This window comes from Aquarana catesbeiana, linkage group LG09, assembly GCF_042186555.1.
Source record: "Aquarana catesbeiana isolate 2022-GZ linkage group LG09, ASM4218655v1, whole genome shotgun sequence".
Lineage (NCBI taxonomy): Eukaryota > Metazoa > Chordata > Amphibia > Anura > Ranidae > Aquarana > Aquarana catesbeiana.
The window spans coordinates 183586750-183601526 of record NC_133332.1 but is presented as its reverse complement, the minus strand read 5'-3'; the positions used below and the strand labels follow the sequence as shown (position 1 = coordinate 183601526).

The 14777-nt window shown below is 45.0% G+C and overlaps 1 protein-coding gene across 3 annotated transcripts in view; it reads left to right on the top strand.

Annotated features, from left to right (window-relative positions):
* Nucleotides 1-2934: 2934 nt before the first annotated feature.
* The window catches only part of GRIA3 (glutamate ionotropic receptor AMPA type subunit 3), a 446082-nt gene continuing 434239 nt past the window's right edge, over nt 2935-14777 (top strand). For 2 of the 3 annotated variants that reach the window (XM_073599435.1, XM_073599434.1), the window contains exons 1-2: nt 2937-3437; nt 4304-4462. In XM_073599435.1, the coding sequence (XP_073455536.1) occupies nt 3347-3437; nt 4304-4462 (250 nt within the window). In that variant the 5' untranslated portion in view covers nt 2937-3346. Of the gene's footprint in view, nt 3438-4303; nt 4463-14777 lie in introns of all 3 variants that reach the window. The other variant, XR_012236014.1, reaches the window with a different exon arrangement.

Below are 14777 nucleotides of genomic sequence, written 5' to 3'. Positions count from 1 at the left end.
TCAGGCTGGAATATGGGGAGGGGATGCAGGCTGGGACATGGGGGGGTGTGCAGGCTGGAACATGTCAGGGTTATGCAGGCTGGGATATGGGGGATGCAGGCTGGGACATGGGGGGTGCAGGCTGGGACATGGGGGGGTTGTGTAGGCTGGGACATAGAGAAGTTGTGCAGGTTGGGATATGGGGGGGGTGCAAGCAGGGACATAGAGGGGTTGTGCAGGCTGGGATATGGGGGGGATACAGGCTAGGACATGGCAGGGGGGGGTTGTGCAGGCTGGGACATAGAGGGGTTGTACAGGCTGAGATATGGGGGGGGTATGCAGGCTGGGACATAGGGGGGGGGGGGTTGTGCAGGTTGGGACATAGAGGGGTTGTGCAGGCTGGGACATAGAGGGGTTTGGCTGGCTGGTATATGGGGGGAGGTTGTGCAGGCTGGGACATAGAGGTGTTGTGCAGGCTGGGATATGGGGGGGGGGGGGGTATGCAGGCTGGGACATGGGGGGGGGGGGGGGTTGTGCAGGCTGGGACATAGAGGGGTGGTACAGGCTGGGATATGGGGGGGTATGTAGGCTGGGACATGGGGGGGATTGTGCATGTTGGGACATAGAGGGGTTGTGCAGGCTGGAACATAGAGGGGTTTGGCTGGCTGGTATATGGGGGGAGGTTGTGCAGGCTGGGACATAGAGGGGTTGTGCAGGCTGGGACATAGAGGGGTTGTGCAGGCTGGAATATGGGGGGGATGCAGGGTAGGACATGGAAGGGGGGGTTGTGCAGGCTGGGACATAGAGGGGTTTGGCTGGCTGGTATATGGGGGGAGGTTGTGCAGGCTGGGACATAGAGGGGTTGTGCAGGCTGGGACATAGAGGGGTTGTGCAGGCTGGAATATGGGGGGGATGCAGGGTAGGACATGGAAGGGGGGGTTGTGCAGGCTGGGACATAGAGGGGGTTGTGCCTGCTGGGACATGTCAGGGTTGTGCAGGCTGGGATATGGGGAATGCAGGCTGGGACATGGGGGGGGTGTGCCTGCTGGGACATGTCAGGGTTGTGCAGGCTGGGAAAGGGGGGGGGTGCAGGCTGGGATATGGGGGGGGGGTGCAGGCTGGGATATGGGGAATGCAGGCTGGGACATAGGGGGGGGTGCCTGCTGGGACATGTCAGGGTTGTGCAGGCTGGGAAAGGGGGGGTGCAGGCTGGGACATGGGGGGGGGGTGTGCAGGCTGGGAAGGGGGGGGGGTGCAGGCTGGGACATGGGGGGGTGTGCCTGCTGGGACATGTCAGGGTTGTGCTGGCTGGGAAAGGGGGGGGGTGCAGGCTGGGACATGGGGGGGTTGTGCCTGCTGGGACATGTCAGGGTTGTGCAGGCTGGGAAAGGGGGGGTGCAGGCTGGGACATGGGGGGGGTGTGCCTGCTGGGACATGTCAGGGTTGTGCAGGCTGGGAAAGGGGGGGGTGCAGGCTGGGACATGGGGGGGTTGTGCCTGCTGGGACATGTCAGGGTTGTGCAGGCTGGGAAAGGGGGGGTGCAGGCTGGGACATGGGGGGGGTGTGCCTGCTGGGACATGTCAGGGTTGTGCAGGCTGGGAAAGGGGGGGTGCAGGCTGGGATATGGGGGGGGATGCAGGCTGGGATATGGGGGGGGTGCAGGCTGGGACATTGGGACATGGGGGGGGGTGCCTGCTGGGACATGTCAGGGTTGTGCAGGCTGGGAAAGGGGGGGGGTGCAGGCTGGGATATGGGGGTGCAGGCTGGGACATGGGGGGGGGGGGTTGTGCCTGCTGGGACATGTCACTGTTGTGCAGGCTGGGAAAGGGGGGGGGATGCAGGCTGGGACATGGGGGGGGGGTTGTGCCTGCTGGGAAAGGGGGGGGTGCAGGCTGGGATATGGGGGATGCAGGCTGGGACATGGGGGGGGGGTTGTGCCTGCTGGGACATGTCAGGGTTGTGCAGGCTGGGAAAGGGGGGGGGTGCAGGCTGGGATATGGGGGGGGTGCAGGCTGGGATATGGGGATGCAGGCTGGGACATGGGGGGGGGGTTGTGCCTGCTGGGAAAGGGGGGGGGGTGCAGGCTGGGACATGGGGGGGGGGGGGTTGTGCCTGCTGGGACATGTCAGGGTTGTGCAGGCTGGGAAAGGGGGGGGGTGCAGGCTGGGATATGGGGATGCAGGCTGGGACATGGGGGGGGGTTGTGCCTGCTGGGAAAGGGGGGGTGCAGGCTGGGACATGGGGGGGGGTTGTGCCTGCTGGGAAAGGGGGGGTGCAGGCTGGGACATGGGGGGGGGGGTTGTGCCTGCTGGGAAAGGGGGGGTGCAGGCTGGGACATGGGGGGGGGGGGGGTTGTGCCTGCTGGGAAAGGGGGGGTGCAGGCTGGGACATGGGGGGGGGGGGTGTGCCTGCTGGGAAAGGGGGGGTGCAGGCTGGGACATGGGGGGGGGGGTTGTGCCTGCTGGGAAAGGGGGGGTGCAGGCTGGGACATGGGGGGGGGGGGGGGTTGTGCCTGCTGGGAAAGGGGGGGTGCAGGCTGGGACATGGGGGGGGGGGTGTGCCTGCTGGGACATGTCAGGGTTGTGCAGGCTGGGAAAGGGGGGCGGGGTGCAGGCTGGGATATGGGGGATGCAGTCTGGGACATGGGGGGGGGTTGTGCCTGCTGGGACATGTCAGGGTTGTGCAGGCTGGGAAAGGGGGGGGGGGGTTGCCTGCTGGGACATGTCAGGGTTGTGCAGGCTGGGATATGGGGGGGGTGCAGGCTGGGATATGGGGGGTGCAGGCTGGGATATGGGGGGGGGGGTTGTGCCTGCTGGGACATGTCAGGGTTGTGCAGGCTGGGAAAGGGGGGGGGTGCTGTCTGGGACATGTCAGGCTTGTGCTGTCTGGGACATGTCAGGGTTGCCCAGCCTGTAATTGCCTATGGATGATGGTGTGGAGCTGATGATTGGGGCTTTGCTGTGTCCAGCCATGAAGGGGTTAGCCCGACATCCACGTGAGCCTGTTCGCTCCTATTGATCGGATGTGGGCAGACTAATGCAGAGCGCAGTGCTTTGCAGTGCTTGTCGGGGCTGCAGTGAGGCTGAGCACAGCGATGCTGCTTTAACTCCACGTCAGATGAAGTTTGATCAATAGCCCCCTGCTGGTCCAATTGGAAGAGCCGTATTCGTCTCATCTCTCGCTCCCTTTCTCTCTCTCACTACCTCCATCTTTGGGAAAAGTCCTCGGCGGTGTGTGATTTGTAGAGCGCAGCCAATGGAACTGTCCAGGGTGCTGTAATCTAGGAGAGGAGAGGGCAGTGCTGCTCCATCCCAGCCCGGCTCTGTCAGTTTCGTTTTAGAAATTGCATTTTTGGAAGGCTGAGAAAATGGGGCAAAACCTGATCCGGACTGTCTGCCTTCTTCTGCTGAGCCTGGCAGGGAAGAGCTTCGGAGGATTCCCAAACACCATCAATATCGGTAAGTGCCCGCTGATGAGGATGAGGAGGATGGTGCTGCAGCATGCATTGTCTTTTTAGGATGATTGCAGAGGGGCTCATTGACATTTAATGTCACCATCATCACAGCTGAGTCTCCAGTCTAAGTTCTCTAGACTCAGGGGAACCCTGCCTGCAATGTGTAAATCACCCTAAAATCCACAATGCCCCCTCCATGATTGCATGTTTCAGGATGACATAACTGAAAGCATTGCATGCATAATGCAGATAGAGCCCAGATTAAGATATATTATGCCAGTACAATGCAGTCAATGCAGCTTTGTATTAAAGTAAGAAAGGGTTTGCAGTGGTCTCTGCTGCCTATGGGATGCACAGAGCATCATTTTCATTCAGCACACTGCAGAAAAGTTAGACTAGACTTGTGTGAAGCAATGCTAACCCCAATCATGGGCACTATTCTTCTTCAGCTTCCACTGGCAGGGGCACTGCATGCTCTTTGTAGTCTGAATGCCGAGATAAAGGGCAGTATGTAAAGAAACAGTCTTCCATTCACATACGTCTTGCTTCTTGCTGAATAGCTGTGCTGGTCTTGTTCCTAATGGAAGCTGTAAGAAGAACTGGAGTCAGCAAATTGTATTAAAAGAAAGACAGAAACACTACAGCAGAATTAAACACTGCTGGGGCTAAGAGCTAATTTAAGTCTTAAAGGGCCAGGGCATGGAAGGTAGTCAAAGGGTTAAAAATACACAAACTGCCGTGTCAAATTCCTTAATGATTCACTGGGCTTTATGTAACGTAGATACAATGTTTGCTGCTAGGGCTATTATTATTTTTATTGTTATCTGCTCTCTGCCTTCTACATCGGTCTCTTCTTTTATGTTTTAATAGGTGGGCTTTTCATGAAAAATACAATTCAGGAACACAGCGCATTTTTATTTGCTGTGCAGCTGCACAACACCAACCAAAATAACACAGAGAGGCCCTTCCAGCTGTTCCACCATGTAGATCACTTAGACTCATCCAACAGTTTCTCAGTAACCAATGCATGTGAGTACCTTGTCCTCTGTGGCATCCAGTCACTAAAGCAATTGTATGGATGATAAGTTTGTACCAATGGAACGTATGACATGCTTTTTCTATGCTGAAAATGCATTTTTTTTAATGGCAATGTTATTTCTCAAGCATATCAACAAATATCAAATATACATTTGGTGAAATTAAGGAAAGCTTACGTGAACTGGTGGTTAACATGTAATATTAGTGTAAAGAAATGTGCTTCTGTATATTGTGTAGACTTGTTGAAGAAGAGACTACTTAAATCTTTTCTGTGCTACAGATTCAAGTTTTACTTGTTTTTAATGAGGACCATTCAAATCATAGACTGCAGAGAAGAAGAAGCCAATCTCTCTCTCTCTCTCTCTCTCTCTCTCTGTCTCTCTCTCTCTCTCTCTCTCTCTCTCTCTCTCTGTCTATCTCTCATTACCCCCACTCCTTCCTCTTTATCTTTTTCTCTCTTTCGTTCTCATTACCCCGCACCCTTTTCTCTTCTCTCATTACCCCCCACCACCACCACCACCACCACCACTTCTATTTTTCTTTCTTCCCCATTATCCCTCACTCCTCTGCTTCTCTCTTCTCTCTTTCCCTCTCTCTCATGCCTATCTTTTCCTGTTGCTACTTTTCTCTTTTTAGCTGTGTCCAACCCCTTACTCTTACACTCTATATTTATGTATTCTACCTTCTTACTGTCTTTTAAGGTCTCCCTCCGTCTATGCATCTCTGTATCCATCTCTCTTTTTTTCTGTCTTCTACATCTCCTCTAGTCTCTGCTTCTCCCTTACTGCTGTCTCCCTTCTCCTTTCTTTTACTCCCCCCCCCACCACCACCACACACACAGAGTTTTTTTCCTATCTCTTACTTGTCTTTCTTCCCTTCGGTGTAGTATGTTATAGGCATGACATGTGATGTGAACGCATCAAATGCAGCATTTACAAAGTCTGAATTTGCAATAGCATACACAGGGGAACTGAACATTCTGTTATTGTTTGCAAAAATTTTAGTGCATAAGGGCATGGTTCTAAGGACCATACTAATAAATGATCCAAATGGAAAGAAAACCAGGACCTCGTGGTTTATAGCATAGCATTTAATGAGCTCTTCTTTGCAGTGCTTGATGTGCTTCTGTGGGCCACATAAAATAATAAGTATGCTGGGGAAAAATATGTGTGAAGTGTTGCTGAATACAGTCTCTCAGGAGCAAATTTATATCACGGTTTATAATATAGAAAAAAAGAAAATCTGTATGTTTATAGACAACTGTTACCCAGCCCAGAGCTGAATCCAGCAAAATGTGGAAAAGCAACATTCAGATTTTTGCACCTTAAGATTCTTTTTAGTAGACCAGAGGGACTGTTTTTATTAGAGGATTCATTAATTACACATTTACCTACCTTGAGTTTAAAATTAAAACCGAACCATGCACATAAATCAGTGTAATAAGCCATCAGATTTATTTACCAAGTTAGTGCTGATTGGCTGCTTTAATTTATCACTTATTGTTCGTTGAATTTTATACCTTTAAATCATTCTGACTAACTTTTAAAACGAAATCAGCTATGTCAGCTTTTCTATTGCTCTTTTATAAATGTGTGTTGTTTCACATTTTTTTTTTTTTTTTTTTTTTACATAATATTGAAAGTGTGTGTTTTTATGTTATTGAAGCACTTAAAATACTAACATCTTACAGCTGTAAGCATTATCAAAAATATGCCAGTGCCTTAATTCCTAAATGAACTCCTTAAAACGTCCAGAGCGCTCACTGGTTGATAAAACACAAGTATTTAACTAATACATTAATAAAAAAGTTCTTTAAAAGTTCAAACATGTACAGAACGCCTACACAATTTGCAGTCTATTGCTCTTTTTCCTCAATGAATGTCATTTCAATCAAACACTTACATTCCTTAATCCTTAATCAAAGTAATCCCTTCAAGAGGTTGGCTTTCTAACACCATTTCACAAATATCAATGAATGGATTAAATTTAAATGCACAAAGCCTTTACACTTAGTTGTCAGTAATTGATTTCAATCAACAATATTTCGCTATGGAAATAAAGGAAATTACACAAGGCAATTCCACACTAGTTTGCAAGTGTAAGTGATGGAAAGATATTTAAGTACAGCTTTAGCAAATGCAGAAACCAGCAGGATAACAATGATTCTTAAATTATTAACAATGGCATATTAAACATTAACTAGGGATACTTTAAATTTTATGGGCTAAATTTGGTTAGGCTTGAAAAAGATAACTGTGTTTATTAATTTTAAAGTGCAAAACAGGCCAAGGCATGCTACCGCTAAGGGTTACAGTCATGCAAAGCTTTCATAGTGTCAAAATGTGTGCTTTGAAGAATGAAAAGCATTAATTTTCAAATGTCAGAAAGCTTTTACTTTATAAAAGCAGAAAGTAAAAGGACAACCCAGCATGCAGTCTCCTAGTATGGCAAACTGTATTTATTTAGAAAAAGTCCAGTTTCAAGATACCACACTTAATTGTACGCTCTGAATTTCTAACGCATAAAATCATTTGCCCTACTCGATGCCCTTTCTTAAGAGGGAAACAGAGAAGCATTTTGCCTTTACTAGAGGAAGGTCACTTAAAAGTGATTGACAGGGCTCCCAAAATGATGTAGTTTGTTCAGTTTAAGCCTGCTAGAGAAAATGCTGCTCTCAAGATTTAGAGGGCTCCTGTGTCCAAAGTAATGAGGTGAAGCCAAGAAAGTCCTGCAGCTGTCCCAGAGTAAGCAGCTCCGATTCCATTTTAGTGCTGGATGCATTCTTAGTTCTTTGTAAAGAGATCAAGCTGTGTATGTTATAAGCTTGTCCTTAAAGGCCATGGAGGCTTCTAGATAATATTAGTATATGATGTATTAGGGGGCCTAAAATTTCCCCCTAAAATACCTCGCCATAATTACACCAAGAAGAGACCTAAAAAGGCATTTCTAGGGTTTTTATATGCATTTATATAGATATTTTTTCTCCAGAAATGTTAATTTTGAATAATTGACATCAATTCTTGCCTCCAAATGAGCTAACACTCCAGTCACAAGGCATACACCAGTGGAGTCAATGCAGGGGTAGCCTATTTAACCATATGCAATGTTTTCAGATTGTCAAATAAAGCCAGAAGGTCTCTAAAAAGCAGTTGGATAAACTCCATGCAGATAAGCATTACCTGCTTGGAACACAATGGGATCAAACAAGGTCCCAGATGTGAAAAATGGAATGCTATAAACTGTACTGTTATAAGGATGCCAAACAAGCTTAAAACAATATAGGACTAATTTAAAAGACGAGAGAGCAATGGTGTGTGGTAATGAGCTGCAGCCAATCATAAATCCGCTTTAACAAATCTACCTGCTTTAGGCTGCTTTACATAAGATGCTATTTGTTTGTATGTAACATTACTTATACACTGTTATGAAATAAAGTTATTTATAAATCTATCCATCTATATTTTTATATTTGATCTATCCTTCTACCTAAATACGCATGTACACATAAACACAAATACAAATACACACACTCTGACATGTACAAATCAAAACCCACATTTATACGTTCCATAATGCTGACAGCCTATTCTCATATCTGCTAGACTGTTTATGAAGACACATTATTTTGCCAATATTGGACATTGATGTAATTTACTGACAATCAAGATGCAGTAGATGCATGAGACAAATATAGACTGGCCAAAGTGAATAATTGCAGTGCAATAGATAAGGCGTTTCACTGCAGATAACAACTTGGTGAAAGTGCCAGAATTAATGTGAATTATGTTAAGGTTGCTTAGATCAAATTTTATTGAAAGAGCCCGCTTGTGTTTTTTATGCTGTGCTGTTGTAGTGCATTCCACTACATCTCCTCAGCCTCTGCAGTGTCAGCTCATTAGCACACAGATCTCATATCCCCTCTCTGCACTGTCATTGCAAAAATTGCTGTTGTACACCTTTACAGTCAGCTATGCTCTTGAATTACGCTCTGTTTGCAAGACACATTAAGGGGAAAGAGCTAAAGAAAAACAAATGTAACCTTAGAGTTATTTGCTATTGAATATTGCTAACAAAGCAGTACCGAAAAGTCTATTTTATTCATTATTACTGAGGCTATGGGCAGATTAGCAGGGAACTGTATGTGCAAGAATGGCTTCATTCATCCAAACATTGAGGAGTTGGCAAAACGGTCTTAGTCTGCAGACAGGTTTTGACAGCTTTGTCTTGTATACCTGTATTCTTGCCGAAGATTTACCACACGTGTAACCATATTTACATTGGGGGAAATAATTTCAAGGAAACTTATACATGAGTTCACAGATAAAAGTACATAGAAATGGCAGTTGTTTAGAGTAGGTTGGAGAGGATATACGATGCTTTACATTGATAACATATAAAACTAAAATACCTCAAAGGCTGTTATCTATAGCCTGATGTTTGCTAGCAATGCTAGTGATTTTCTAAATGCCTATAAATTATGTTTATCAGCTAAGGCTTGTGAGCCTTAGATGTGCTGGTTATCACACAGAACCTCTGTCATCATTAAGTATGAATCACACCAAAGAGGGGAGAGCTGGGGCTGGGTCAGGGGGCATATGTCCACTAGGCCTGTACTAATCACATATGTTGGGAGTGGGGCCACTGTCAGTGATACATACTAGGCACTATGTAGCAACCTGATGTGCAGGTGTGGGGTTAGTGGCGCTACCTACTGGCTAACATATAAGGATAAATATAGTGGCAATGTGCATGCCAGTGGTGACTGCATGTACAGGAGGGTTAGTTGCCCTGATAATGCAGGCTCTGTGCGGACTATGAGGAGAGATACCAGGAACTATCCCAGGCTATCTATACATGCCCATTACCCCATGCAGGGGTGCAGAGAGCTGGTGAGTAGGGACCCATCAGGGCGAGCACAGAAGTCACTTGATTCTCTGAACACAAGAGTCACTTGAGTACTTTGGACTTTTTTTGATTTTTGCTGGTTAATTTGGAACTTCACTAATATTTATATATATATTTTTCTTATATATATTTTATATTTTTCATGTTTATGCTGAATTTTTCTTTTACGGTTAATGACTACACATATGTGTCCCTGGACCTTGCTGGTTTTTGGCTTTTATACATATATATTTTTTGCACATTTTATAATGTATAAAATGTATATACATTTTCAATTTTTTGGATAATAGGTTTTTGATGGTATATGGACCCCATGAGGTTTTTTTCCTAATGCTATTCTTATGCACATATATGTGAGGTTTATTGGGATCCACTTAATACTTATTTTTATTTGTGTATTGTATAATTTTTTTCATTTTTCTTTTTTGCACACATTGGTATGGATACACGGAGCCTGCATTATCAGGGCAACTAACCCTCCCGTACATGCAGTCACCACTGGCATGCACATTGCCACTATATTTATCCTTATATGTTAGCCAGTAGGTAGCGCCACTAACCCCACACCTGCACATCATTACTTTCTTCAGTTCCATCTTAGGGACTGATTAGGGGAGGCTGTAACCTGTTATAATATTGTTATAATATTGTTGCTATTCTGAGCGTGGAGTTTTTCTCTATACTATGTAGCAACCTGCTTCCCATTCAGACCTGTGATCACAGCATGTAGCAGAATGATGTCTCCCAGCACCACCTTCTTTTGGCATATGACTAAATGCCAAAAGATGCAAAGGAAGACACTGCTGGAAGGTGTAATAAGGTATTACAAATAAACCATGACTTTTGCAAACATCCACCTTTTACTATGTCAAACTGATCACTGCAACATAGACACACCTTGCATGGTACACTTTCTATAACACACATAAATCTGTCCCTACCATGAAGGAATTTTTTTGTTTTTAGCTTCCCCATACTAAAGGTTTCTAGTCCTCTGCTCCAGGCTTCGGTGGTGTCACTGTCTAAACATGCATGGGCGGCCTCAGTCAGTCTGTGGACAGGACTAAGGACAGGGCACATCTACTAACCCCAGAAAGGCACACAGTGCAGGGGTATAACAGTACAGTAGGAACTTACACCTGAAAACAGAGACTGAAGGGAGTGTGGGGGAAGCAAGAAGGACAGAATAATTACAATTGGCTTTAATTAAATGAGAACAGAAATGGAGCGGTTGCCATGGACAAGTCTTAGTTTTCATTTTATGGAACTCTTAAAGAGTAAGTCCACTCATAATGTCATTATGTTTGCAGTTCTGAAGGTGAGCTGTGGGAAAACAGCTGCCAGAGTACTTGTATTTCTGTCTATAGAGTTCTGAGATTCACACAGCTATGCAAACAACGCCCAGTTTGGCAGGGCAAAAAGATTTAGATTTTTTTCTGCCGCAGTTAAGTTACATTTACAGGCCTTGTCCTTCCCTCAGCTTTTGACTGGACAGTAAAGTATAATTCGCATACTAACCTGCTTTACTCTCTGTCATTCTGCTATCTCCTCCTTTCAGCATTTTTCTTGTCAGCTCATGAAACGACTTGGCTCCTTGTACTGCTCATTCCTTTTCCACTGCTGTAGAGTGCCTGCAAGAGGTTGCTACCAGTCAAGAAATATGTACTTTTACTGACAGTACATTTAATGATATATCAATAAATATAGCTCTGCATTAATCTGTGTCGTTTATATCTGCCTGGGATTTAGATTTAGGTAAATGTTAGAGTATTAAGCAACATAAAATTGTCTTATATGTGTCTAAGTAACTAAGTCTTGATGAGTAGATGAGACCTATGTTTGAGTTATAAGGTCTGCACTCCAGAGTAGAATGGTGAAAAGGGAGCAATTAAGAGAAATTTCAAAAACTAGGGAAAGAGAAAGAAGGCAGGAAAGGTGATGATGGAGGATGAGATAACAAGTAAAGATGAAGTAGATGAAACAAGGACAAAAATGTCAGCCTTTTCTCATTAAGCATTTATTACTGAACCAAATAACTGAAATATATTTTTTTTATACTAGCCATTGCTAAGCAAGTCTGCTAATAATTACAGTTATTTTTATTTATGTTGTCATCAAAACCACATGAAGATGTATATATGCATCATATATTTTCACACACATACAATATACCTATTATTTTAAAGTGCCAATAAATATCAGAGGGTAGTTGGGTGTGCAATAAAAAATAAAAATGCCATATTTAATGTCATCCTGTCAGCAGTCCGTAGCCAAATGTTAGTGTTTAAAGTGGTTGTAAAGGCAGAAGATTTTTTATCTTAATGTATTCTATGCATTAATACTTACTTGAGCCCCTTCTCTATACAGCGATGTGTACGAATGCCTCAGCCATCCGCGACTCGCCCTCCTGATTAGCTGAGACACAGCAGCGGCGCCATTGGTTCCCGCTGCTGTCAATTAAAGTCAGTTAGCCGGGAGAGAGAGGGGGAGGGGCCAAACCATGGCTCCGTGTCTGAATGGACACACAGAGCTGCTGGATGTGGGGGCACTTGACAGGACGGAGGGGCCAGGAGCACCGAAGATGGACCCAAGGAGGATCTAGGCTGCACTGTGCAAAATCATTTCACAGAGCAGGTAAGTATAACATGTTTGTTATTTTTATAGAAAAAAAACTAAACATTAGTATCACTTTAAGTAAAATCGAAGGAAAGAGGACAAGATGAATAGCACAGGCATATGTTATTAGCACTGCTTATCGCATGTAGAAATGGACTAGGTAATCAGAATAGCAGAAGTTCAAAGTGTACTGAGACTCTGCAAATACAGAAAGGTTTCGTTACCACCTTTACTGCTCCACCCTGACCTTGCACATAAGCACACACACAGTAAGATCAGAGATGCTTCCCCATCCCCTGGGGGATATAACAATGATCAGGACAGGTTTCCTGACTTGCCCATTTGATGAGTATTCCCTCCAAAAGTAGTCTACTGGTGGTTGTGCACAGGACCAATGGACATAGAATCATTGTCCTGCTGTCATAGCCATGGGAAGCTTGACTGTACTCAGTCCTTTTTGTAAAATTAGACAGATCCACATGCTCAGAGCCCTTGACTTTTTAATACTGTAAGGGACCATAGAAATAGTTTTTCATTGGCCAAACTCTACATACATTAGTTGGTAGGGCCGCCATAAAACTGATTCTTTCAGTCTCAGTTGTTTGACAATTAGGTGGACTTTAAGGATGGACGGGTCCTTCTGGTGCATTATGTGAGACTTTTATACAGTATACAGGGAAGCTATGACAAAAAAAATACTTTTTTTACTCCCTCTCACACATTGCTGAAAGTTATAGTGTATAGTGCAAAGACTTTTTGGGGGGGGTTGGAATATAATAGGGAAAATTGATCCCTCTATTTAACCTGGTGACCATTGCCAATGAGACATAAATTGAGAAAAATATCCAAAGATTTTGAGTGGTCACCAGAGCAAGAGGTGTGGGAAAATCCTAAAATGGGAACATCTGCGCCCATGACAATTGTTTGAGATGGGAATTATGTTTATTTTGAAGAGATTGTCTCTCATTTCCTATTGCATCTTTATGTCAGGAAATAAAGGGAAACTACCCTGGTGGAATACATGCAACAAAAAAATAGAGGTTTGACCCTTCCCTAAAGCTGGCCATACATGGATTGAATTTTGGTCAGTTCAGCAGGGACCAGACGAATTTCGATCTATGTATGGGCAGACTGATTGTACCTAAGTTGAACCATCGATCGACTTGGGTACAACCAGCCTGTCAGATTTATCTGCACGCGATTACTGCCAGCGACTATAGCTGCTGGCAATAATTGTTTTCTGCCACCCGTGAAGGCTCTTTGTGCCCCCCCCCCCATAAGCAGAAAACAATAGCTCTGCGAGAGGCACAGTCAGTGATGATGGGGGAATCAAGCGATTTTCCTGAAAATTGATTAAACTATGGCTTACCTAACACTTTAAGGCTCTATTTACACTTTGCTTTAGTGATACTATGCTTTAACATGCATGTGTAAATGTGTATTATGTTGGGTGTTAACTTGTGTTGAGGCAACACATTCATTATACAGTGGGGACGGAAAGTATTCAGACCCCCTTAAATTTTTCACTCTTTGTTATATTGCAGCCATTTGCTAAAATCATTTAACTTCATTTTTTTCCTCATTAATGTACACACAGCACCCCATATTGACAGAAAAACACAGAATTGTTGACATTTTTGCAGATTTATTAAAAAAGAAAAACTGAAATGTCACATGGTCCTAAGTATTCAGACCCTTTGCTCAGTATTTAGTAGAAGTACCCTTTTGATCTAACACAGCCATGAGTCTTTTTGGGAAAGATGCAACAAGTTTTTCACACCTGGATTTGGGGATCCTCTGCCATTCCTCCTTGCAGAACCTCCCCAGTTCTGTCAGGTTGGATGGTAAACGTTGGTGGACAGCCATTTTTAGGTCTCTCCAGAGATGCTCAATTGGGTTTAAGTCAGGGCTCTGGCTGGGCCATTCAAGAACAGTCACGGAGTTGTTGTGAAGCCACTCCTTCGTTATTTTAGCTGTGTGCTTAGGGTCATTGTCTTGTTGGAAGGTAAACCTTTGGCCCAGTCTGAGGTCCTGAGCACTCTGGTGAAGGTTTTGGTCCAGGATATCCCTGTACTTGGCCGCATTCATCTTTCCCTCGATTGCAACTAGTCATCCTGTCCCTGCAGCTGAAAAACACCCCCACAGTATGATGTTGCCACAGGTGATGAGCAGTGCCTGGTTTTCTCCACACATATCGCTTAGAATTAAGGCCATAAAGTTCTATCTTGGTCTCATCAGACCAGAGAATCTTATTTCTCACCATCTTGGAGTCCTTCAGGTGTTTTTTAGCAAACTCCATGTGGGCTTTCATGTGTCTTGCACTGAGGAGAGGCTTCAGTTGGGCCACTCTGCCATAAAGCCCCGACTAGTGGAGGGCTGAAGTGATGGTTGGCTTTATACAACTTTCTCCCATCTCCCGACTGCATCTCTGGAGCTCAGCCACAGTGATCTTTGGGTTCTTCTTTACCTCTCTCACCAAGGCTCTTCTCCCCCGATAGCTCAGTTTGGCCGGACGGCCAGCTCTAGGAAGGGTTCTGGTTGTCCCAAACTTCTTCCATGTAAGGATTATGGAAGCCACTGTGCTCTTAGGAACCTTAAGTGCAGCAGAAATTTTTTCGTAACCTTGGCCAGATCTGTGCCTTGCTACAATTCTGTCTCTGAGCTCTTCAGGCAGTTCCTTTGACCTCATGATTCTCATTTGCTCTGACATGCACTGTGAGCTGTAAAGTCTTATATAGACAGGTATGTGGCTTTCCTAATCAAGTCCAATCAGTATAATCAAACA